Source organism: Ammospiza caudacuta, chromosome 20, assembly GCF_027887145.1.
Source record: "Ammospiza caudacuta isolate bAmmCau1 chromosome 20, bAmmCau1.pri, whole genome shotgun sequence".
Classification (NCBI taxonomy): Eukaryota; Metazoa; Chordata; class Aves; order Passeriformes; family Passerellidae; genus Ammospiza; species Ammospiza caudacuta.
The window spans coordinates 6189953-6215976 of record NC_080612.1 but is presented as its reverse complement, the minus strand read 5'-3'; the positions used below and the strand labels follow the sequence as shown (position 1 = coordinate 6215976).

The 26024-nt window shown below is 42.1% G+C and overlaps 1 protein-coding gene across 3 annotated transcripts in view; it reads right to left on the bottom strand.

Moving 5' to 3' along the window:
• Positions 1 to 26024, bottom strand: part of CUX1 (cut like homeobox 1) — a 273252-nt gene that overhangs the window by 217877 nt on the left and 29351 nt on the right. For all 3 annotated transcript variants that reach the window (XM_058817804.1, XM_058817802.1, XM_058817803.1), the window contains exon 2: positions 5058 to 5168. In XM_058817804.1, the coding sequence (XP_058673787.1) occupies positions 5058 to 5168 (111 nt within the window). The remainder of the gene's footprint in view (positions 1 to 5057; positions 5169 to 26024) is intronic.

The following is a 26024-nucleotide window of genomic DNA, read 5'->3' as shown; positions in this document are numbered from 1 at the left end:
TTGATACAACATGGGGAATAAAACCATTATTTGTCTAACAGGAGATTTTCCAGGCATTTTTCTTTCTCTTTGGGGCACAGCAGAGCTGTGATGGAGCAGGGTGGGGATGGTTTGGGTGACACTGATGGAAAACAGCTTTGATGTAGGCAGGTAAATGTCATTTATTTGAGGTTACCCAATGGCTTGGGTCAGCAGGTTGCCCCTCCACCCAGTCAGTGTTCAGGTATTATTTTGTTTTCTAGCACTTTCCCATATTCCATTTTCCAGAGCATCTTTGTTGGAGAATTTATGTTTCTGTGCTTAGAGATTCTCCCACATCCTTCCATAACTCTGCACACTGAACTTGCCATCTGTTTTACAGGATTCAGGTGGGAATTTGGGCATTTAAAGGTAATCTTGACTTTCTCAATCTCACCACCTAAATTCATTTACAACCCAGAAACTGCAAAGGGCAAAACCAGTGAGGAATCACCCATCCAATTTATTGTTTTATCCATCAGGATAAAAACCAGAACCCACAGCAAGAGGGCAAGCTCCTGTCTCTAATTCTGGCACCTCAGACCTGCCTGATTTTGTAGAGCTCATGATCTCCCATTACAAAATTAGTTGCTTATTTCATTTCCCAAGAGCAGCTGACCCAGGTTCCCCAGGCTGAGCTTTTGTCTTATGACCCCTGTAATAACCCCACAGCCCAATATTACCTGGCTTACCTGGCCAAATCCTAGAGAAAAGCAATGGAGAGTTACAGCTTGAACAGGCTTAAAAGAGCAAGTATTAGACAAGCTTTTCAATGTTTAAAACAGAAATAAGGAAGCAAAAAGTGGTTACTGAACTAAGACTCTGGGTAAAAACAAAAGCAACATTAGGAACAACCTACACTTCATGCTAAAAATTATTAACCTGTGCACCTGGAATTATTTAGAGACTAAAAAAAACCCAATTCTCAAAGATGGTAATTCAAACATTCTGTTATTCACACCAGAATTGACATATGAGGACAGGATTAAATAAAACAAGAATTTCACAGAGGTTAAAATACCCAGAAATACCACAGTTGGTCACAACAGTTCAGGATTTGTCACTGTAAGAAAATAATCATCTGATGGAGGCTGGCAATTCACATGATATATTTGGAGATGTCTTCCAAGTAACAGTCATGTAAAATTGATGTTTCAAGTAATCTCCTGACCAGACTCAGCCTTCCACAGTAGCTGCTCAGGGGGAAACAAATTGAGACTGAAAATACTCCAAAACATCTATGAGCAGCAGGTCTGACACGACTGCCTAAAAGGTGCGAGGAGGTAAAGAATATTTTTGCAATAACAGGTTAAGAACCCTTTCTGAAAGTTTCTGCACAACCACTGCTGAATTTTCTGTTCATGTAAAGTTCCCAAAAACATGAGATCCTTCTTCCCAGAGTCACCTCCCAGTATGCCAAGACAGAAATAGTATTTTAACATTTTTAAATACCAAAAGCCTTAGGGACATTCCTCCAAACATGAAAACATTGTATTGCTTTTTTTGCAGCAATTTGATAATTTGCAAAGAAGGCAGAAATGACCCAAAAAGATCTGTCACAACTTTTAAAGGAAAAAGAAACAGAAGTATCCTCAACTTCATTAGGGATTTTTGGAATCCTTTTCTGCTGCACAGGAGATAACTTTCAAGGGGATATTATGGAAAATCTAGAGGCAACAATAAATAGGAAAGTCAAGGCAATCCACACTTGTCTCCTGATTTATGGTGGGACTGGCAAGGGCAGAGGAAAAGAGATGTTGGCACAGCCCAAACCAGGGATGCAGGCAGGGTGAAACACAAAATGGAAAGTACATTTCTGAAACAAATTGTTACATTGAACAATTCCATCTTTGTGGCTTTGTTTCTTCTTTTAACGCCAAGAAAGTTGTTACTTCATTGTGGAAACTGAAATTGAGCTGTACACTGGGTTTTTTATCTAGCTGAAGAACATTCTGCATCCAGGCTGGTTTTCTCCCACAGAACTGTTTTGTTATGAAAAAGAGCATATTGATGTTTTAGGAACTTAAATGTGTCAGTTTGGAGATGCCAGTGTCCCCCTGTGCATTCCCTGTCCACCTCAAGGATGTTTCCAGACAAAGCTGCAGTTACTCATCCCTCTCTCTTGATTTCCAACTGCCCCCAAAACTGCTGAAATTTGAGGAATATTCACAGACCTCTCTGCTTTTTGGGAGTGCAAAAAACAACTGAAGGTGAACACACACTGCACAAGCTGTGAGTTTTGTGTGAGGAGGAAATCCAGTGCAGTTTTCCAGCTGGACACCCCCATCTACCACAGCAAATCCCTTGGACAGGACAGACCTTCACATCTGAGCTCCCTCCTTACCCTTGGGGACAAAATCTACATCTCAGGTTGGCTACAGCTGCCTGTTCCTACAGCTCAGATACTTCCTTCTAATTCTTTGATCCCTTTTTCATTCTTAGTCAGAGGAAGTAGAAGCTGTTCTTCAGAAACAAAGCTGCAGAAGAGCACCATGACAGAGAAAAAGCAGACAAAGAAAGAACCCAAAAAATTCATGCAAGGTTCTAAAGAAATGTGCTCTCATAAGGGTCCCAGGACAAAGATGAGGATGTAAAACCTAGCAGAGATCCCAATTTCCTCAAACACTGGCAATGTTCAGAGTGTTATTTCTCAATAAATAAAGCTCATGTATTCTGCAAGAGAATAGAGGCTACAGAATTGTTTTGTAAAATAATATCTAAAACCTTCCCATCAAATGATTTAACTTCTGTATCTTGCTTAATAGAAAGGACTAATTGCATATCATTTCCCACTATATCTCTTAAAATAATTACAAGAGGATCTGTTTGCCTCAGTTCATTCCTCTCCCACTGAGTTACCAAGGTGCTCTCACAATGCACTTTAAAATTAGTGTAGGGTCTTGTGGGTTTTTGTCTGTTGCTCCCCTTCTGCTCCACAGAAACAAAACTGGCTTAAAGAAATCCTCCTGAAACCTGTAACATACCATCAGATGGGGACTGGCAGCTGCAGTGAAGAATTTGTCATTTTACTTATAGGAAAAAAAGGAAGGCAGCAGGAAACAAGTTAGGTTTTGTAGTATGAACTTAAGCTTCTAGCAAACAATTGAAAATATGGGCCCAGAACTCCATATATTTTCTAGATTCTGTACAATTTCCTACACTCTCCATAATCTTTCACTTCTCTCCTTCCTCCTTCTCTTCCCAATAGATTGGAATCAACTCATCCTCTCACAGCTCCTGAACTCACTCTTCAAATTCTTTTACTCCTTTTAAAAAGTCCTGCACTCCCCAAATTCTCTTTTTTTTTCAAAAAGAACTGATTTCTGCCCCATAAAACCTCCTCAGGGCACCAGATAAACAACACTAACTCTTCCCCAGGAGTCCCTCCTGGGTCAGCAGCCCCAGGATGTTTAGTGATGTAATGGAGAAGATGCTGAGATGTAATGGACATGAGATAAGGGGGGAGGACTGAGGGAAGAAGCAGCCCTGGTTTGAAGAAGCCTTTCCATGGCCACAGCCTCAAACCATGAGAGCCTTGGAGGGGTTAAAGGTGATTTCTTCAGCTCCCAAAGGCCTCCTGCCCTCCAGGAACTGCCCAGAGCCTGGGGAGCCCTCCTACCCAAGCCCAGCTCCAACACCATTCCCAACACCAAACCATCCACGTTTTCCCTGCCAGGCTCTCACCCTGCTGGTGCTTTCCCTTCTCCCCTCAGATCCCACACAAATGCACTTCCACTCTTTCCCAGGCTCTACAAGCCTTTTCCAAAGCACAGTTGTCCACTCTCCTTAAATCCCCACAAGTCCTGGCACTTTCATCTTCTCAGCCTTAAGATGAATGAGAATCTGAGGTGTCAAGGGATTTGCAGACAAGTCCTGCTCTGCTCTCTGGGGTGCTTATGTCAACCCAGAGAAATGCCCTGGGTGTGACAGAACCATCACCAAGAAAAACCCTGGGCCTGCCACAGAGAGACAGAGCAGGACAGACCCCAAAGAGCTGGATCCCAGTGAGCAGGAAAAACCCCTGGATCCCAGGGATCAGTGTCTGTGAGCAGATAAACCCCAAAGAGCTGGATCCCAGCGAGCAGGAAAAACCCCTGGATCCCAGGGATCAGTGTCTGTGAGCAGATAAACCCCAAAGAGCTGGATCCCAGCGAGCAGGACAGAGCCCAAAGATCTGCACCCTCAGGATGCAGGGCAGCATCTGCTGCTGGAGGAGCAGCACTGAAGGTTGGGAGAGCTGCCTGCTGCTTCCCTCCCAGGAAGAGCCTTGGAAGGAGTTGGTGCTGGCAGATCAGTTTATCTGGAACTGGCTTTGAAATGCCACAACATTCCTGGTTGAACAGATTGCTGGCAATCAGCAGGGGAAAAAAATACCCAAATCCACAAAACAAACAGAGGAGGCAGCCAGCCCTGAGCACTGCTCTGCTTTCAGCAGGGAACCAAGTGAGATTATCTGTGGGTTTGAGGTGGCTGCTCATGAGGAGTTCAAACACTCCCAGTTTCTCACAGATGACATTCAGCTCTCCCAGTTTCCCCACTGGTTTTGCCCCACACCTGTGCTCCATGCACGTCCTCCCAGGGGAGCTTGGCTCAGCCCTGACCTTGTTGTGTTTCCAGTGAAATCAACAGTGAAACTTAATGTGATTTTTGATGGAAAAATGAGCATCTTTGAAGTTATGCCCTTGATATAGATTTATTTAGGCAGCAAAATGTCACTTTCTACATCCAAGTGCTCTGAGAGTTTGGATTGGTGAAGAATTGTTTTTTAAATTCTCCAGGTTTTACATTATTATATAATTTAGAGCAAGCCTGTTTGAAGGCCAGTGTTAAAGCTTCCTCTAAAAACATCAATTCACATTTCAGTATTTACAGAATGCAAAAGCTCCCTGATGAGGAAAACATCAGAGATAAACAGATAAGGACCTGGCAATATATACAAGAAAACTATAGAAATAAACCATTAAGAAGAAATCATCACTTGCACATGCCTAATACCACCTACTGCTAGAGCAAGAGACTGGGACAGCTTTTCTCCTTACCTCTGGAGTGTTTTTCTTGAACTCACGACTTTGTTCAATGAGTTTTTTCCTGGACTGCTCACTTTCATCTTGCCGGTTCGCCAATATTGTTGCTGTGGTATCGAGCTCCCTCTGTAAGGAAAATAAACATAAACAAAATAAACAAAACACCAAGAAATCCCAAAACAAACAAACAAACAAAGATTTAAAAAATTCAGTCAGAGCTCTGTTCATCACAGAAATAAAAAAACCCAAAACCCCTCATATATACATCATGTTATTGGGAATATGGAGATGGAAGGGGTAGGGAGAAGCACAGAACAAGCACCAAGCTTCCAGAGATCTGACCTCCTGGATAACAGCAAATAAAAGGCTACAGCCTTTTGGATTCCATCTTGCCAATACATCACCATTTTTCTCAAAACTGGCTCCACCCCAGCATCACACAGCACAGGAGCAGTGGCCCACAATACACACCTCCTAATAAATTCCCACGTCCAGTGAAGATTACAGATCTTGGACATATTCAAACCAGGTTTATTTTCACCTGCCTGCTCTTTTTAAAGATACTGATTTTTCCCATTTTGAGTTATTCTACTATAAAAATTTATTAATTGAAATATTGGTTAACCTTATACTTAAATCTGGACTGGTTACACCTCAGTCACTCTTAATTTCCTATGACATGCTGTATATAATTCCATATACTCCACTGTGTGTGTGTATATATATTCCTCTGCCACTGCAGTGCTCTTTTCCATTTAAGTCTTGTCTTATTTGAATACAAAATTATCTTTCTGGAATCTATTCCTCCAAGGCATCAGCAGGTATGTCCATTTCTTCTCCAAAATATATCTTTTTTAAGATGAATGCCAGAGTATTTTCCAGCAGTTTCTGCTAAGCTGAAGCACAGCTCCCACTGCTTTCCAGCTTTTTCCAAGTGTTTTATCCCCATCCCAATTCCTCCACTCAGTGCTGTGCCTCCAAATGTCACCATAATAGATTGAACGGGTCACTTATCAGTGCATAAACCAACAAAACTCCATCTTGTGTGTCACTTTGTGCCTCTTCTGCAGTATTTCCACATAACATGAAAAAATAAAGGCAAACCTCTCCATTCAGATACAGACATTGTTCCCCAAGTCACTGGGAGAATCAAGAGTTCATAAATGAAATTTGGCACTGTTTTATCCTCTTATTAATTCAAAAAGAGAAAAACCTGGCTGTGAGAAAAGTTCATGAAAAGTGAGAACATGTTAGAGCACGAGTACCTTCACCTCATCCCTCCAACCTGCCTGCAGAACTCCCAATATTCTCCAGTTTTCTACCAGAAACTTGCCAGATTTCTGGAAAAAACTCCTATTTCTGTTCATAACTCAACCACCTGTAAGGGACCAAAAGCACAAGCCTAGGACGTCCTCTCAGGTCTAATACCAGACCCTAAATAGATGGGCAAGTTGCTGACTTGTTACTAGATACAAATACTACTGTGTAAATATTCTGAAAAAGCCTAATTCCTAAATTTGGATACATTTTTTGGGTAATTTCGATACATTTGAATGGGTAAATCCTGGATGGATGGACGTCTCTTATGGAACTCCACAGTTTGACCTCTGGATGGAAAATAAAAAACCTTTTGAGTTTCCAACTCAAGAAGACCAATATTTTTTTTCCCATTTAGGTTTATTAGCACAAAATTAAATTTTTTAAATAAATATATGGACCATAGTTATCCTAATCCTTGGAAACCAGCTCAATATGACAAATGGATTTGAAGCCAAGCAGCATGCTGGAACCAGTGACCTAAATATTGTCACTGAAATGCTTAAAAATCCTTCTATATCTGACTTTGGGTAAAGAAACAGGGCAATATGTCCACCAGATCTTAGTTTGGAATTCTGTAACATATGTGAAATCTATTGCAGAAAAGTGGGAAATACTTAACAGTTGGATAAACCACATTTGAAATTCATCCCAGCTAAGTTTATGCAAGAAAAAAGAGCAACAGAAACCAATGTGGTTAAGCAGAACTATAAAGAGCAATATAACGGCTAAGCAGAAGGCTTTTAAAAAATATAAACAATCTGGTACGGCCAGAAACTTGGAAAACTATATTTAAAAAGGAAGCACACATTTAGAGCCAAGCAAAGAAAACACAAATCATGAAGTAAGAGGGAATTTCAGTGGAGCAAAGAACCGAGTGTTTGGTTTCTGATATCAATCCCTAGCAAGGAACCTGAGCAGTGAAGGTTTTAAAGACCTGTGCTTCCAAGTTTAGAGACAAGAAAGAAAAAGAACTGGATAAAAAAAAGAAATAAATTCCATATTTTGTGCTACCATGAAGAGTCAGGGAGCAAATGACAAAGGACTTTCTCACCTCACTGCCTGATTGATACCAGAGCCACAGCACACTTACACCAGGCTCCTGCCCTTTACCTCCTGAATTCCTTCTGGGACAGATCTAATCATTCCTCCCCACAAAACATTTCCTCCTGTGCCATGCCAGGCACAGCTCACTCTGCACTGAGCTCTGCAGCTCCACATCTTGCACTGATGAGCACTGAGAGTGTGAGAGGCCATTCCAGCTGAGGAGCAGCAGGTATCTAACACCATGATCTGATACAAAACAAGGTATTAAATCTTCAAGCTATGTCAAAGTTAATAAGACCCAAATCAGAACTGTTTGGAAAATTGCTAATCTTTTCTTCCTTACTTGATGTGAACAGTGTACAATGCAAGTTTCATTTATTTAAACCTAATAATAGATACAGGATTATCACCCACAAGGACTAATAGCAGATTTTTCATACTTTTGTGATTTAATTTTTAAAAAAAATTAATGTGGCCAATGCATTATTTCTGCAAACAAGCTCATTTTAAGGAGCAAATAGCAGTAATATCAATATTTTAGACCTGAGTACATTGTAACACTCAGACATAAACACTTCCCCAAGCTTTGCAATCACTCTCTTAGTAGATAGCAAGTAAAAGGAGACATAATTCTGTACAGAGAGTCAAAAAGAGGAGCCCATGTCTCAGTATCATCCTTCCCTTTGAAATCCAAAGGGCTCCAATGAAAAGCAAACAAAAACCAGGGCTCAAAGGTGTTGCAGCAGTGACCTGGCTGTGGAAAGGATTCAAAGCCTGGAAATTCAGTTCTGAAGCTGATGATTCAACACTGGCTAATGAACTTTGTGGCCCAAAAGAGCCACCTGCAGAAAGGGAGCCACTGCTTGGAGCACATTTGAGAGAACAAGCAAGACCGTTATCCCTCCCCCTGCCCCAAAGTCCCGTCGATTCAGGGCAGGCACAGTTCAGAGAGAACTAAAGGACTCTCTCCAGGGTTTCTACTTTGACCCATTTCAGTAAATTTACTGGGGGTGGGAGGGAGGCAGTGGGAGGAGAGGAGACAAGAAAGTCTTATGCTCCTAAGTGTGGGAGTCATTAGAAACAGTCCCCAGAAAACACACATTAAAAGCTTTCTTTTGGGCAGTATAGAAGTAAAAAATCTAAAACTAGGAGGGTCAGTCCACAATCCAGTGTAACAACAATCACCTTGGAGTGAATTTTTGCTCCCTTAACTCAGGTGCTTCCAGACCCTGTTGTGCTCCCTGCTCATCCTGCCTCTGTCACCCCAGGGTGATGTGGCTGCATGGGACCCACCAGAGCAGAGGGATCCTGCTGAAATCATCTCATCCTTCCCTTCCCACCTTCAACCAGCTCCCTGTGCCAGCTGTGCCCACAGGAGTGGCACCACTGCAGCAGGGAGGTGGGAAAGCCCAGCTGCAGTGAGGGGGCTGTGGAATCCCCCTTTGGGCACCAGCCTGCAATTAGCATCACCCCAAGTAATTATGAAACTGCAGGCTCACTGCAGGCCAGTTTCAAGGTTGTTTTCCTTTGCTGCTGACACGTCTTTGCCTACCAGATGCATTCTCTGATAATCACCCAGCAGCAGGGCTGCACCACTGACCAGTTAAACACAACAAGGCCTTTCCTTCCCATAATAAGAAGATTCAAGTCAGCTCTTCCATGCTGAGACCTGGGAGCTGCTGGGGGGCTGCTCTCAAAGGTGAATCCTAAAAATTATTCACTTAGGAAAACAATTTTGGAAAGAAACTGAACTTGCTTGGTTATTTATGAAGTTTCTGTTCCCTCACTCACTTCCAACAGTTACTGGCACTGCCCTGCCATGGGCATTTCACAACCAAAGAAACCACCACACATCAGCACCCCAATTCCCCCAAAAGCTGCTCCAACAACCAGAACTAGTCCTCAGTCTCTGCTTTCAACCAATATTCCCATGGCCCATATATGGAAGAAGTGACAAAAACCTGAAATAACCATCAATAAGTGCTGTATCCCCAATTTTTGTAATTCTCCCATATTTAAATGCTTAATCCTTGCTGCATTTACCACAAAGCTCCTACAGTGGAGCAAGAAACACATATCACAACTTTAAGACAAACTGATTATTTATTGATATGGAATGCAAAGCCTAAGCTGTGCCTTTGAAAGCCTTAAGCATGGCTGCAGAGATTAACAGGATACCAAAAAGAATTTTTTCGTAGAAAAGGTGGTCAAGCATTGGAATGGGCTGCCCAGGGTGGTGGTGGAGTCCCCACTCCTGGAAAGGTTCAAGAAACAACTGGACATGGCACTCAGTGCTCTGGTTTAGTTGGATTTGATGATCTCAGAGGTCTTTTCCAACCTTAATGATTCTGGGATTCACGACAAACTCATTTTACTTATTACAATGACCAACACAAACCACAACTTCATGTATATTAGAAATTTTCTACCAGTAAATGCAGCATTAACCACTTCCCCTGAAATCCTGTTCCTGTGTACTTGAGGTATTTCCCTTTATCACCACTTCAATCAGCTCCCCAGTCTACTGATAATCTGCTACTGAAAGGAATTTTCAGAAGTTTCATTTCTGTTTTCATCCTCTCACAGGAGTGCATTTGTCAAATCTATCAAAGCTCTCAATGTAGCTTTTTGCAATTTTTAATTTCCTATTAAAGGAAAATTTCCTGGTGCCAGGATGACACCAATGTAGGAACATCTGACACAACTCTGCACACTCACAGCCTACTTGTCTTGGGGAAATTTTACATTTCCCTGACTGCTCCATGAGGCAATCCACCCTTCAGTCTCAAAACTCCATCATTTGCACCTATCCAGAAATCAACATACCAATTATATAAGTATTTCAAAATATTTCAGAAACTATAAACTGCTTTGCAAGCTTGGTGCGTTACTCTGGAAAAACAAAGCCATGTTCACCTGATAAAGCTCTAGATTATGACTGGGGGAGAAAGCACAGAGCTGACACTGGGAATTTTTATTAAAGTCTGTTTTGACTGTAAAAGGCCAACCCCAGTTCTGAGCTGAAAGTGCTTAGGAAGGTAAAACTTTGTAAGGATTCTGTGAGCAGAGCTTGTGCCAGCCTTGCTGTAAAGGCCCTTCCTAAAACCAACAAAAGGAAAGACCAAACAGTTCAACAAGAGCACAACATCTCAAGAACCAGGATCCCATCTTACACCTCAGCAGTGACTGCTGAAGAAATAACAAAGAGCAGAATACATGTAATTTACACTCCCAGAGGAAGGGAAAAAACAGTAAAAACCCACAAGCATTAAAACACATTTCTTAGGAAGCATTTTGCCACTTGGCAAACTGATGCAAGTACCTTTCACACGCAGAATTTGTTAGAAAATTTCAATAAACACATTTTATTCTGCATACTGAAGTAATTTGGCTCCAAAGCTTTAACTGGAACAAATTTAGGGCTCTACTCAATGCTTTTGGGACAGGGAGTAACGTGTGTGGTGACCACTGCATAGAACAAAGAGAGCAAGAACAGAGGTGCCAATGGAGACATCAATAAAATTATCTTAATTAGCAGGCTACTAAAAAAAACCAAATCAAAAAAAAAAAAAAGCCAAACAGAAAAATAAAAAGTAAAAAGAAAGGGTGTTGTGGCTTTGTCTGCTCACAAGAACAGCCAGTGCCACAAATGTAAGTAAAACTTATCAAACCATTTTGCAAGAGGGGAAAGGTAGCACTGGCTTTTCAGAAGGAGCTGCAATCAGCAGAAAGAAGCCACACAGATATTGATGCCAGCAACAAATGCACTGAGAGAGGAAAAGCTTGGCAGTGCCAGAGTTGAGATGATTATTCCTGTCTTTTCTTCTACACCTTGAACTCAAAACTGTTTAGAAAATTCAAAGAACTGGAGACAATCCAATGCCAAAGGTTTGTACTGAACAAACCTTTTCTCTCACTCAAGAAAATAATGAAACGTTGCATATTTGTTTCAAAAGGTAGTTTTTCTTCTTCCAGCATTATTTATTCTCTTTCCATCCTCCTCAAACCCAGATGCAGAATGACTGCACAAGTCCCAGGTACGAGGGTCTGCTCACAGGGGCAGCAGGTGGGTGATGTGAAAAAAGAAATAATAATAGAGCCTTCTTATTAGAAGGCTCAGGCTTCATTCACAGCACCCTCAACCTTCACCCCAAAGCTTCTCTCCTCCTCCTGTTGCCCAGTTTCTACCCCAGAGCATCACTAATCCCTTTGCTCCTCACCTCAGCCCTACAGCAGCACATTTACCTTGAGCACTGGGTGAGCTAAAACCGACCTGGAAGGGGGATTTTTCCAGAGACAGCAGCACTCCCTGCCCTCTGTATCCCCCAGAAATTCCACAGTGTGAAACCACCAGCTTCCATCACCTCACCCAAAAACCCATAGTTGGGACTCAATACCCAGCAGGAATCTGTCACCAAACCCACCCCACAGTTCCTTAAAATTCTGTTTGATTTTGCACTGCACTTCATCACACTTTGGACATAAATTTCCTAAGAAAGTGACATTTGTGAGTGTAAAAAGTGAGTGTTTGCTGGGGAGAGGGCTCCCTTGGTTTTGCAAGCACAGCACATCCCCAGCCAGCCACAGCTCCCATCCTGCTGGGGAGCTGCCTACAGCTTCACCCACCACTTCCCACAGCACCACTTCACACTCTTCCACTGAAAAACTAAAGTTCAGACCCACTGCTTCAATACCCACAACAGAAAAAAACCAAAAAGTAATGAGTTAATTTAAGTGTTGCTGCAGTGAGGCTCCCCAGAAGGGAGGATTTCAGATGGATATAGCAAGGGGACAGTGGGAAGTGCTGAGGGCTGCTCCAGCTTGGAGCAATCTGCTCACCCACCATGCACTGGCTGTGGTGTAAAATCACAATACAACCCTGTGAACACCTGCTCAACTGCCCTGTGCTGGCTTTCTACAGCTAAAATTAAGTTCATCGTGTACATGCTGGTTAATCACTGTGAAAGAAACAAAAAAAAAGCCTTAGCTTAACATGTGTGACTTTGAGGGCAGCTACAGGGCGGTGGGGATTCAAACTGCATCTTCTTCTGCCAAATGAAATAAATTATGGGAAACCAAAGGAAAAACTCACTGCTGCTTGCACAACCCCATGCCAAGTCCATGTGCTTGGTCTCCTGTCTGGCTGGTTGAGCAGAGGCTGACCAAAGCACAAAGCCAGTGGCCATGCTGCCCACAGCTCTGACTACACCACAGCAGCCAGCTACCCCATGGCTGAAATGGCCACAGAGAACATAAAAACCAGGCTGGAGATGATGGTCCCAGCAGGCCAGGCTGCCCTTCCCACCCCCACTTCTGTCACAGGGAGCAGGGACAGGAGGAATGTCCCCTGTCCCCTCCTCAGCCCTCCACACACACAGGGGATGGAGAGGGACACTGAGGGACAACAGACAGCTCCACCATGTTGTCATCTTATTGCAAAAGTTCCATACCTTCTTGGTGATTTCTCATGGGAATCTCCTCACAGCACAGCCAACAAAGCCCAACTCCATCCTCACCCAGCTAACCCACTCTTCTCAGCACTCATCCTCACTGGACACAGCTGTGGCCTGTTAAGGGCAGGCCTGTTCCTAATCTTTGCTAATTAGTGCAGCTGCAACTCCTCAGGGGTGAGATTGCCTTCTGCACTATTTATATTTTCTTACATTCTATCCCCCCACACCACCACGTTTGTGATCCCAGCAAACTGGGAGTCAGGAGATGCACAGGATCCATAACGTGTAAAAAACCTTCACTGTGCTCCTGATCCCAGCAGACCAGAGAGGAGGTGCACAGCACTCGTGGGCCACAAATGAAATTTTTGGTAGACTATTTTAAAAAGAGTTTTAAAAAGGTCTCTGATCCCAGCAGACCAGAGAGGAGGTGCCATGAAACACCTTCACTGTGCTCCTGATCCCAGCAAACCACACAGGAGGTGCACAGCACCCATAAGACACAAATGAAATTTTTGATAGACGATTTTAAAAAGGGTCTTGGCCCTTAAATTGGAAAAACATATAAAATAAAAGGCAATTAAACTACTAAATTAAACTACTAAATGCACTACTCTTGCCATTTGTCTGAAGCCCAAATGCAGCAGCCCATGCTCAGGAAGAAGGAGATTATGCTGCCATTGTGTAATAACACACCTTCAGCAAATGTCTTACTTCCAAGAAAGATCAGATTCATGAGCTACATTAAATAATTCTTTTGACCACAGATCAAAGTAAAACCTAGTCTTAAAGGAGTGGTTTAAGTATCAGAAAGTTCAACTCTTTAACTAAGCTCTGTTACATCATTTAAAGGATTGGGTTACTCTGGTTTCCAGTCTGAGCTGTGCTGGTAAATGAAGCATGACCAGGCTTTAAGCAGGACACGTCCTGTAACACAGCCCAGGATTTATAACTTGCTGTACAGGTTGCCACCAATAAATCAATAATATATATACACACACAGGTGTGTTTCAGTGGGAGTTCTGGGAACTTGCTGTTTGAAAAAGAAAAAATAAACAAACTCAAGATTTTTTATTTTTATTCTAAATGAAAATGAACTCGTTGCTCAGCTTTTAGTCAACTTCTCCCAAATCCTAACTATGCTGTCTTCTAGAACAAAAATTCACAATTATTATTTGATTAAATGTGTTATTAGTTTTAATTTTTTTAACAAGGTTAACCATTACAGACTGAGTCCATCCCAGCCACCACTCAATAATCCTTCAGTCTACAAATGCAATTTCCAATCTCAAAGCTACTTTAGCTGTTTCCTAACATTGGGATATAAAATATTTACCAACAAAAGTATAAATACACATTGAAAAAGCAACCTAAAAATAGTTTTAAAACCACATTTCAACAAAGTAATTCCTTCAGGGACTGGAAAAAATTACCACGGACTTGAACTAATCACCTTGTGTTTTGCTCCCTTTTCATGTTTTTGGGCATTGCAGAAATGGGATAATGGATGAATAAACTATCCTACCATGACAAATATGGTTTGGAAAGATGGGGCTAGGCATAACTTGGAATTTTTTGTTGTTATAAGTTTAAAATCCTAAACCACAGGCATGTGCACTAGGGAAAACCTATAAAATATATAATGGAAACGCTTCCCTTCTAGCAGGCCCAATTTCACCTCCCCTTTTCCTGCTGATCCAGGGACACATTGAAATTCTGATTTTTTTTCCTTCACTGGAGGTCTTTGCTCCCTGCTCAGCAGCCCCATGGAGCAGTGGGCACAGGACAGGGACACAGAGGAAGCTGGATGGGGAACTTGTGTTAAGAAATCAGTAGTAACAAAAACAAGATCAGAAGAAAATTACTGGCAAATGAAATTGCTGTTTGATAAACAATTTAAGCAGGAAGAGTATTTGGCAGAGGGTTTCCAGGGAACGGTCCTTGACTCCTGACTAACATGCTTCCTCCCTTGCTCTGAGTTTGTTGACTTTCTGGGCACTGCTGTAAGGTTTAGGCAGTTTCCCATGATGGGAAAAAATACAGCTTTTTTTTGAGAAGTTGCCTGTGAATGCAATTGGTGGATGTTTTCTGAAAAATTATAGATATAAATAGGAAACAAGAAAGCAACAATTTCTTTATTTAGGCTTTTCCTACTACTAAAAAGTCCCATTTAGGCATCTTAGTGTCCTTTCTGATCTAAATCCCAAACATTGACTCAGTTTGGCATGATAACACACGATGAGAAATGTCTATCTGGCATTTAATGCCAATAGCAAACGTGACATATTTTGGACAATTAGAGAGAAGATTTTGAAACCTTTCTGAGATTTTTTTACAGCTTTTTCTGTTTAATCTGGATGACTACAGTCCAGCATAAATAGATACCAAGCCCACTTCACACTGAAGTGAAATCAAGAGGCAGAGGCGGTGGAATGCAGAATGCCTTTTCTAGGTGTTTCCCAACAACATATTGCAGTACTTAGTTAAGCTCATTTTCTGTGACATGAAAAGGAAAATAGCAGAATTGACTCATGAAGTAAAATTAGCTGGTGTGCAGTCACAAGGAGGCTGGATTGGAGCTGACAGCAGCCAGAACTGCATTTAACAAAAACTAACATGCTTCATGCTAATAATGGTGCTGGTTCAGAGCCACAAGGACTATTCTCTGTATTTTTAACATGGACTGACTGTTTTTAAACCAACATTTCTAATAGCATACCCCAAACTGTACATCAGGAAATATTTAAAGACCTTCCAGAAGTGATGCATTAAGAAAGGCATTTATAAAATAGTTTTTAAACATTGCAAATCTGGCATTTCCAATCAGGAGATGCCTCCAAGCCATGGACAGCCAATATCTATTTGCTCCAAGACCACAACTAAGGTAGGCAGGACAGCTAAAACACTTTTTTAACCAGGCAAAAAAAAATGTTTGGTGATAATTTACAGAATTCCTCCACTATTCAATGTAACAAATCACCCCAGAATGAAAACAACAGATTTAGCTGCAGTGGCACTGTCAACCTCGCTATGATACACTGGCACTAAAAAGTCCTTAATTTTGGCTATCAAATACAATTTCAATTTCTTGCACTTTAGGGCAGTAAAAACAATTCTGTGAAGACTCTGTGTTTACAATCCCGCAGTAAAGAATGCAGCTGTCTCAATCAGTGCTGATTGTCTGTTAATTAGCTCAGTTTTACAAGCTGATGGAACAGATTACTCCATTCCCTCCCCACCCTCAGAAAGAAACTACAAATACAGTTCTCTCCAATACAGTAATTTTTGCTTCCCATCAGTTTGGGGAGGGAGATGATGTACCAGGGACACAAGTGATCTCGTTACCAAGAAATCATTAATGTTTGTGTCTTTGCCAGGCACTCTGTCATACAGCAATTTTCAGTCCATATATAAACACACACACATCTCTCTGTCCTCTATGAAAACTGAAATAAAGAGAACTACTTCCTGATAAAATGGAAATACCTCCCCTCTCTTTTGCTGTGGCTGAAACCAAGTAGATGATCTTCAAGGTGTCCTTCAACCCAACTGTTTTGTGATTCTAGGATTATCAGAATCCTTTAGGAACAAAAGTCAGGATCTCATGAACAATCCCCTATCCCTATTATGTATTTAATCAGAAACACATTTCTGACCCCAAACCAGCACTGAATTTTGTGACCTAGAGCAGCAAACTGCAGGTTTTTAGTGAAGAGCCTGAAGTTGCTGCTGCCATTCTCCATCCCCATGAGCTTTTTCAGCAAACCACAAATAAATAGCTGGATTACCTCTGAGCTGCTCTCTCAGATTCACTGCCTCTAGTACCTCCATCATTTATCTAGACACTCTTGAAGAGAAGCCAAATTTTAGCTTTCAAATATGCAGACAAGAGGTTGGACACCCTCATGCAAATGCCAGCAAACACTTCTGCTGAGAAAACTGATGGAACACTATAAAGCCCCAGGCCTGACAATATGAAACTGATCCAAAAATGCCTTTTTTGAGATGACACAACATGCTACACATTGTATCAAACAACCGAGGTTTCACTTTGAAACTGATTTTCTTTCTTGCTCAGTTTAGATCCTTCATGATTAGGAAAAGACGAGGAAAAAAAGATGTAGCTAAAGAACATCTGTGTATTTAAAAGAAAAACTCATTTCTGGGTGTACGTGTAGCCGCTAAGCTTATTGCAAAAGCAGCAAGTGAACAAATATGAAACTCCACAAAACCATGGAATTACCAGACCACCAGAGCTGGGTCTTGGCAGTGTATCTGGGTGATAAGTACAAAGGATAATCTTAATAAAACAGTAATTTTTTCTACATCTGTAGACATCTGTTTTAACAGCAGCATTCCTGAGAGCCTAAAACCTCTTCAGGATTTTCAGATTTCAGTACAGAAAAAATGTGAGAATTTAATTTTTGCATTATGGACAGGTGAGAACACCTTGCAGAAAATTCTCTGGATCCACAGAACCAGCACTGGGGGAAGAGAAAGCCTGAAATGCAGCAGCCACCTCAGGTTAGAGATGTAAACCTGGGCAATGAGGGAACCAAGACCAACAACCACCAGCTAATGCCTGACTATTTCTTCAGCTATAGTTTTTCACTCAAGTTTAGCTAAATCATATTTCTCAACCCTATAAACACTTCTTTCACAATACCTAGCAAAAAACCATTTAGAATATGATCCTGCCTTCCCAAAGTTCTTCTGCAAACCAGAATAAAAATGGAGGGAAGGGGTGTATTAGGTTTTGTTGGGAGGTTGGTTGGTTGTATATTTTCTAAATAAAGGTTTAATTCTGGTATTTCTTTGGCATGTTTTGCTGTCTGTACCATTCTGAGAGCTGCCTTACCTTAGACCTGAGGACACCTTGGCTTTGCCTCCAAACACCAAACAAAACACCTTGGCTGAACATGCAGCATCAAGTGCTGCATTTACATCCCTGACTGCTGCTGCCACTCCAACGCTTCCTTGGCTCTCCCGTGCCAGGGCACAGACATTTACAGCCCTGGGAAGTTTCAGCAGAGTTCCTCTTGAACTGCTGCCATCCCCTTGGCTGCCTGGCATTGCGACATCCCAGTTGCATCCCGTCCCTTCCCACACGGGCAGGAGGCAGAGGTGTGAGAACAGGGGACCAGGGCTTGGGGCTCCAGGGGAATCCAGCCAGGCACCCACAGGAATGTTCAGTTCCTGCTGGAAAACAGCAGTTTGGGGAGGGAGAGCTGGCTGCTGTTTGATGCAAACACAGCACTGCTGGTGATCCCTCAGCATCATCTCTGGGTGTACAAGTAAATCAATCTTTAATCTTTGTGCTCCATGTGCAGCCATCCACCCGCAAATGCAGACAAAAAAACCCCAAAGGACTTGGGGGCCTTTCCTTGCCAGCCTTTCCTCAATCTCCCTCAGCACTCAGCAGGACACTGTTTAGGGTTGATGTGGCTCAGGTTTGCTGTGGGATGGACCCTGAAAGGCTGGGAAATGTTTGGGAAGGAGCAAAGCTTGTTACCTCAGCTACTTCTGCAGGGCACCACCATTACAGAAGCTACAAGGCAAAACAAACACCTACACACACTTTCTCCTATTTTTGTGTAAAGCCTCACTTGATCTGCTGCTCTATCCTCCATGCTTTGTATTTGACACATTTCCAGACAGATAGATTATGCTTTAAAAAACTGTCCATGATAAAAGGGGAGAAGGTGAGGTTGAGAATTATGCTTTCAAAGCAGTACAGTTCCTTCTGTATCTCTGCCCAGACAATAACAGAGATAGCAAAAATCACCAACTAGATGAGAAATAAACTCCTCCTTGCCCATCTATCCACAGGGACTGCACTGCCCTGCACTGCTGGTGCTGCTCCCCCATCACCATGGGTAGAGGATATTTAGAGAAATGATGCAAAATGCTTTTCCTTCATTTGACACTCCTGCAGAGTGCCCTAATCTTGTGCTTTAATCCAGCCCTTTGTGGGTAAGGAATAAAGCTACTGCTGTATTTTTATACTGCACATCAGTAAAAAAAACCAAACATACAAATATACAAAGCCCTAAATAGTCAGTCAAAACAGAATGACAAAATTACAGATTACTTCTGCCATTACATGCTCTCCTTTACCATATGTCTAAGGTAAGCAAATGCCACCTACATAATGGATTCAGCCCTGGAGTAAGGCTGGACTGCAAAGGCTGGTGAACCTGAGGTAACACTCCATCACTTATTTACTGCATCTCTAAAGCATTTCAGATTCTAAGCTGAATATATATTTCACACAGTACCAAAACTTTTAAATATCCACAGGAAGATTTCATTTTTATAGGCAATAAACATTAAATCTAAAGGACTGGAACATAAAAAGTGTTTTAATACCATATAAATCACCTTTCCCTAGACAGAATAAATCTCTGAAGGTTTTAAGGACTGCAATATAAATTTTTATGGCAAATTATCTACGTAGGAATTACTTGCACGAGATGCACTTTCACTTCTCCCTCTCATTTGCATAGTGCTGACAATCTTTTCAATCAAAACCTTCAATCCAATTTGGGAAGTCCAGAACACAATGTGCACCAAGCTGGGCTAAATGCTGGGTGGTGGTTCCTCCTCCTTTTCAACAGTAGTTTTGCAGCTGCTGCTCCCTCAAATTTTGCACAGGTAACAACAGCAATAGGTAAAAATTAAGGCTTAGATGAGTGGCTATGTGCTTGTGCAACGCATTTGTTGACTTAACTAACATGGGGACCTTCTGTAAGGTCTGGCAACTAAGAGCATAGTGCTGACAATCTTTTCAATCAAAACCTTCAATCCAGTTTGGGAAGTCCAGAACACAATGTGCACCAAGCTGGGCTAAATGCTGGATGGTTGGTTCCTCCTCCTTTTCATCAGTTTTCCAGCTCCCTCTGTCAAATTTTGCACAAGTAAAAACACCAAAAAAAGGTAAAAAATAAGGCTTAGATGAATGGCTATGTGCTTGTGCAAAGCATTTGTTGACTTTACTAACACAGGAACATTCTACAAGGCCTGGCAACTAAGAGCTCATGTCACACTGCAAGCAACACTCTGCTACAGCAAAGAGTGGCACAGTCTGAACGGGGAGGTCTGAATTAAGGAGGAACAGCTAAAATAATTATTTGGGATGCTCAGAAGGAGCATTTTCATTGCAAAGGTGGTACAGCACTGAGAGGTCATGGTGGGGGAACTTCATGTCTCTGCTAGGACAGGGACACTGTGGGTGCCAGGCCCTCCTCAGGCAGGACACTGAGCTTCCTGCTGGAGATTCCTCCCATCCATTGCCCCACAATGGCTGGATCTCTCCTCTGGATGCCTCCAAAGGAACACAAACCCAAGGAGATGCCACCTTCAGTCAGGTTTCACAGTTCTGATTTCCAGCTAATCAGTTAATAACCACACAAGGTGAGAGGCTGAGTATTTTTCCTGGTGAAACAATAAAAGCTCACTCCCCAGAGCTTCTGTCCTGGCCTGCTGGCACAAACATTTCCTCATGACTGAAGCACAAACATGCACAAGATGTGCAATTCCTGAGTCTCCAAGCACACCCATCCTCAAAGGACAGGCTCCCTAGAGGTGTGGTGTACCACTGTTACCAAAAATACCTGGGTTTATTCACCATTACAGCAAAAAATGTGCTGACAAGGACTCTCACAGAAACAGCCAGAATTAGTTCTTGGAAAACCTCCTGCTGCCTTGGAGTCAGGTCTGAAACGTGCTCAGGACTTCACCAAATCCTCCCCTCAGGGGAAATCAGGGCACAGACAAAGTTAAAGCGCCTGAAGAACAGCAAAGTCACAAGGGGGAAAAAAAGAAAAGTTAAAAAAAAAAAGTTTTAAAAAAGTATGAAGTTTGCAAAGAGATCTAAGAATAGCACTGCTTTATTTCCAATGTATATTTCCCTCAGAAAATATTTTCAGGACTTCTGTCCTACCAATCAAATTAAGATAACAGAGCAGAGGAAGAAACACAAGTCAGTTCCCAGACGGTTTCCTATGCTTCAAAGGTATTTATTTAATAAGTACCATGTATGGATAAAATGAGATCATCAGCCCAGTCATAAGATGGTTCTCCAAATTTTTAATGAAGCCCTGCAGTGTGTGATTTACAGAGTGATGGTTGGTGCACACTGACTGCAGAGAGCAGCAGCTCTGGGTGCCAGAGGGTGGGAGACTCCTGCTCCAGGAGGGGAGGGAAGACACCACTGAAACCCATGAAAATCAGGGACTTGCAAAATAAAAAATGACAGAGTCATATCCAAGACACAGAGTTCTGGCCAATGAAATGAGGTATTTGCTTTCTATCTGATGAAGGAGTGAAGTGACATAAAGCTTTGCTCCATATGATTTCCCAAGCTTTTATTACTTTCCTGAATTATCTTTGAATCTAGAGGATGTAATATTATTTTCTTTTGAAATATCAGGTTGTTGCTAGTCTTCCCACTTGTACAATCCACAAAACCTATTAACATTTTCAGTAATTAATGCTAATACTTGAGAAAAAAAGCCATTGTGTTAAGAAATGCTTTAACAAGATCAAGAAAGAAAACAAGTGCTTCTCAGACTCTACATAATTTATTTTGCTACATAATTTTTTTTTTCCACAAAAAACCAAGAAAAGACCACGTATCAGTATGTTCAGCACTCATCTCTTTTCTCTCTTTCCCCACAAGTGCAAATTTTACAAAAACATTTATTTTCTTCACCACAGAAAACTAAACACTGACACAGACCAATTCCTCTCCAAACTTCCCTTTTGGGGGCAGGGAAAAAAAAAAAGAGGGGGGAAAGAGATTTTGGGCTTTTCTCTGCCATGCTCCTAAACAGTTTGATAACCAGATTTTTCTTTTTAATACTTTGAATCCAGGCTTAATTTATTTAATTTGGCCCTGCAAGGATGAGTTTCAAATGCTTCAGGATCACAAATATTTTAATTTAAGGCCCAGAGTGATGCAGCTTTGCCAGGGGGATATCAAGGCTGGCTCTACAAACAGTGCAAGGGCACTGGGATGAGTTCAGCACACAGGAGCAAGAACCAGGACTTCACTTTCAGTCAGGCTGATGAATTTAATCATACTGGAACCAAGACATACTGAACTGGAAAGTCTGACTCAAGTTGTGGCTTCTTTCCCAAACAGATCATGAAAGAATATTCAGCCCTAAACTTAGAGCAGCTCAACTATGTATTTTATAGGATATTTATCTATGAATCAGCAGATCACAGACTCAAAGGCCAGACATTCTTCCCACTCCAGCCTTTAGTCATTTGATCAGGAGAGCCAAGAAAGAACATGCTGAAGAAGTTTATACCAGTTCTTTTCAGAGGGGAAAGAAAAATAAAGGGTTAAAAAAATTAAATAAATAAGGAAATCAGCAAGCCTGAAGCTAGCAAATAGAGAAATTCCAACAGGAAGAAGCAGGGATCTGGAATGCCAAGGCAAACCACGCTTGCTGCTTTGGGGTGGGGTGGAGGGCATCTCTAAAATAATTCCCTTTTAAGTAGGTTGAGCTCACTGTCAAACCCCCTGGCTAAAGCACACAACCAAAAGGCAAGTAAATTCCTTGGAAAATGAATAATTTTCAGTATGAACTGAAAGTTGAACAAAGGTTGGGTACATGGGTCAGAAGGGGCCCTTTAGAGCCCACAGAATTCACAAGAATTGCAGAGCACAAGCTGCACTTGACAGATGTGGCTCTGTTCCTCCAGCCCCTCTCCTCACATAAATTTACTGCATTCCTTCACCATAGTGAGGGTTTTCCACCTAGAAAAACCTCCCAGTAGAAGAAGAAAATAAAATCCACACACCATTGTATATCCTGCTATAATTTGGCAACATACGGTGGCACAGACCTCTCAGCATTTTGGGAAGTAAATTGTTTCTGTCCACTAAAATATTATTTTAGTGTTGTAAGTTAGAGCCATTTGAACTTAAACACTGCTGAAAATTAATGCAAACCTAAGGCTGCCCACAGGCACCCCCAGCAGCTGGGAAGTGGCTCCTGAGTGTGGCTGAAGAAAGGCAGCACTTGGTGTGTGCATGGGGATTGTGCCCAAGTGTCCCCAGCAACACCACAACTGCACTTTGGGCACAGAAGGACAGGACACAACTCCAACACTGGCACCTTCCTCAGTTCCTTACCCTAAAATGATGTGGGTGTTTGTGGAAAAGTGCAATCCAAAGCCTAAACCACAAGGCCTTTCTGGATGGTGCTGACAAGACCAGAGCTCTGCTGGCAAAGCTTAACGAGTTCCCCCAAAGCTACACACAAACCTCATCTGTAAAACAAATTTTTTTTCCTTTCTGGGTCAGTTTTGCAGCTGATTTTTCCACAGACTTTGCCCCTAAGGAATGCCTCAGCTGCAAGGAGGAGGGATGGAGATGGCATAAACATGAATGTGCTGTCAGAGGACTCTGCTGCTCTGAACTTCAAACATGTTGCCCCGTGGAAAGGATGAAATTTTTAATTCCAATCCCACCTCTGAAAAAGATAAGGTTTGCAGTGCCATCAAAACCCAGACAGGAGACCCAGTGACTTCTGGGCAGCTCATCTGCTGTGGGTAGGTCTGCTCAACCCTGCGATCAAACTCCATTATTGCTTTCAAATCCATGCAGGAACTTTTCCTCAAGCAGAATTTCTCCCACATGCAGCAGCCTGAAGGTAACATCCCCTGGTTCTAAAAGGCTTCATCCCCTCCCTACACACCATGGAACACCCCAGACTTCAGGTAACATCACAGACCCAGCAAAAACATCCTTAAATCTCCCCAGCACAGGTATGTATTTTGGATATAACAGGAGGATTAGAAGTTCTTGCTAAGATTCGGGGTGTGCTGTTCAGTACTTTTAAAACACATATTATCATCTAAAGAAAGCCTTATTTCTGAGTGAGTAATGACACACTCTGCCCTTGGACACCTCCCAGCTCTGGGCTGGGGCTCTGAGGATGAGCTCCTGGCCAGGCTCAACCCTAGATGGCACTGCTTATCGCTGCCTGGCACGCTCCTGCCGCCCGTGCCCTGCCAAGGAACACACTCATCACAGCCACACCAGGCACCACAGGGACCCTCTGACACCTCAGCACCCGCAGGGCTGCTGGGCACTGTCCTGGCACAGGGACACTGTGGCACCGACACCTCCCAGAGCTGCCAGCACCTCCTCGTGGCTGGGACTGACCGGGGACACCGCTCGGCCCAGCAGAGCACACTGAGATCTGCTCCTCACACCTGCCTTTAGCACAAATATCAAAGGGGATGGATTTTCTAGCAAGTCCATGAATAAACTCCCATATTACTTCTTAAATATTAAACTGCTAAAAATTACCATCACAAAATATAAGAACTCTGATATTACACACAACCCAACACTGCTCTGTTCTGTACAGCAGAAGGTGCCAGAGAAATATTATTTTCAATATATTTTACTCAAATGCATGCCAGAATTATCCTATCTAAACCATTGTGAAAAATTAAAACCAGATTTGATCACGGCTATTTTCAGAATACCCCATGAGTATTCTGGGGTATACTGAATATACTTCAGAATATTCAGTATTCTGGGGTATATTCTGGGCTATCCTGGTGCTTTTCAGGTAACACAGTTACAGTCTCCATGCTAATCCCTCCTCCTCCCCCCTTTTCCTTTTTTAAATAGTTGTTCACTTTTCTACAGAAGCAAAGGATTTTGTCATTTCAGGACAGGCTCTAGGGTTCTCATTATTTTCTGCAGAAAACTCTGAAGTAGGAACAAACAAATCCTCTCCTGTTGCTGCCCTGAAAGGATCTCAACTCCAGCTGACAGCACAGGGCTCTGCCCTCCAATTTGAAAATGTCCCCTCATCCCTGGTGTGCAGCACCAGCAGCACTGGGCACCATCTGAGGAAAAAGGGAATTTGTTGTTCCCCCATCACGTGCAAAAATTGAGAAAAGGAACTTACTGTGGTGCTTTTTATAACCCATGATGTTGTTAAACTGTCAGAGATTATTATAATTTCAGATAGATTTGATAATAGTTTTGACACACAAACACAGGTACTTTTTTGTTTTCAGGAGATTTGAAATGACAAATCCACCCACTGTCAGTTCATGGTCTTGCCTCTCTACTCTGATTTATTTACTTATTTCTGCTGTCAGTGAGCCAAGCACTGGGGAACAACTGTAAGGGTGACCCTGGAAATGGGGGGGGACTGGGACTTGCTGGAAAACAAATCAGGAATGCTCAGTGCTCCCTTCACATGTTCATCATCATCCTCCCCTCTGCACTTCAACATCACCCTTCAGCAAGGGGCTTTTGTTACCAGCAAAGAAACCTGGTAAGGAAAAGGAGCTCATTACACTCTGGTTCAATATCAGGTTCAGCACCAAGATGCTGACAGGGAACTCTGTGCAGTTGAAACTGGGAATTGTCACTCAAATTTGGCACTTAAAACAGAGTCCTTTTAAGATTTGCTAAAGGTGGCCCTCAAATGGTTAAACCAATCCTCAGATATGGCAGGGAAGTATTCCAAAGGTTGATAACTGAAGTTTGAGAATTACAGTGAAGCTTTAAGGAGCTGATTTCTGTTCTTCTCCATAAAACTAGAAAGTGGATTGAGTTAAAGTCCTTCCAGAGAGCAGGGTGAATTCACAACCAAGTCAATATCCCTTTTCCTCAGAAAAACTAATTAAAAGATGAATTGGCACTACTGAGCTCTGGGGAGAGGTTTAATGATCCAACTTAAAATATCTGGTTAAAGGAGATATTCTGTTTACAGCAAGATCCCAGGGTTTCTTGGTTTGTTTTGTTGTTTTGGTTTTTTTTAAGAGTCTCACACCTACATTAAAACATAACATGATCTCCCTTCATAATTAACACTGAAATGACTAAGTCAGAATTTACTTCATCCAAAGCAGGCACTGTTTTTTAAGGCCTGTTTACAAGAAAGATCACTGGATTTATCTGGGTGGATGGCTGCCCCAGTGACCCATACCCTCACAACACCATGGAGCAACCCATGGCCAAATATAAATGGAAAATATGAAACAGTGTGGAATATCTCCTACTGCTTGCATCTAAATGAAGAAATATAGAAAAGTCAAGCAACAAAGGACAAGTTTTTCATTTGACTAGAGCACAGACAAAAAAGGCATCGTTAAAACAAAAGAAAAAAATGGCACTAGATAC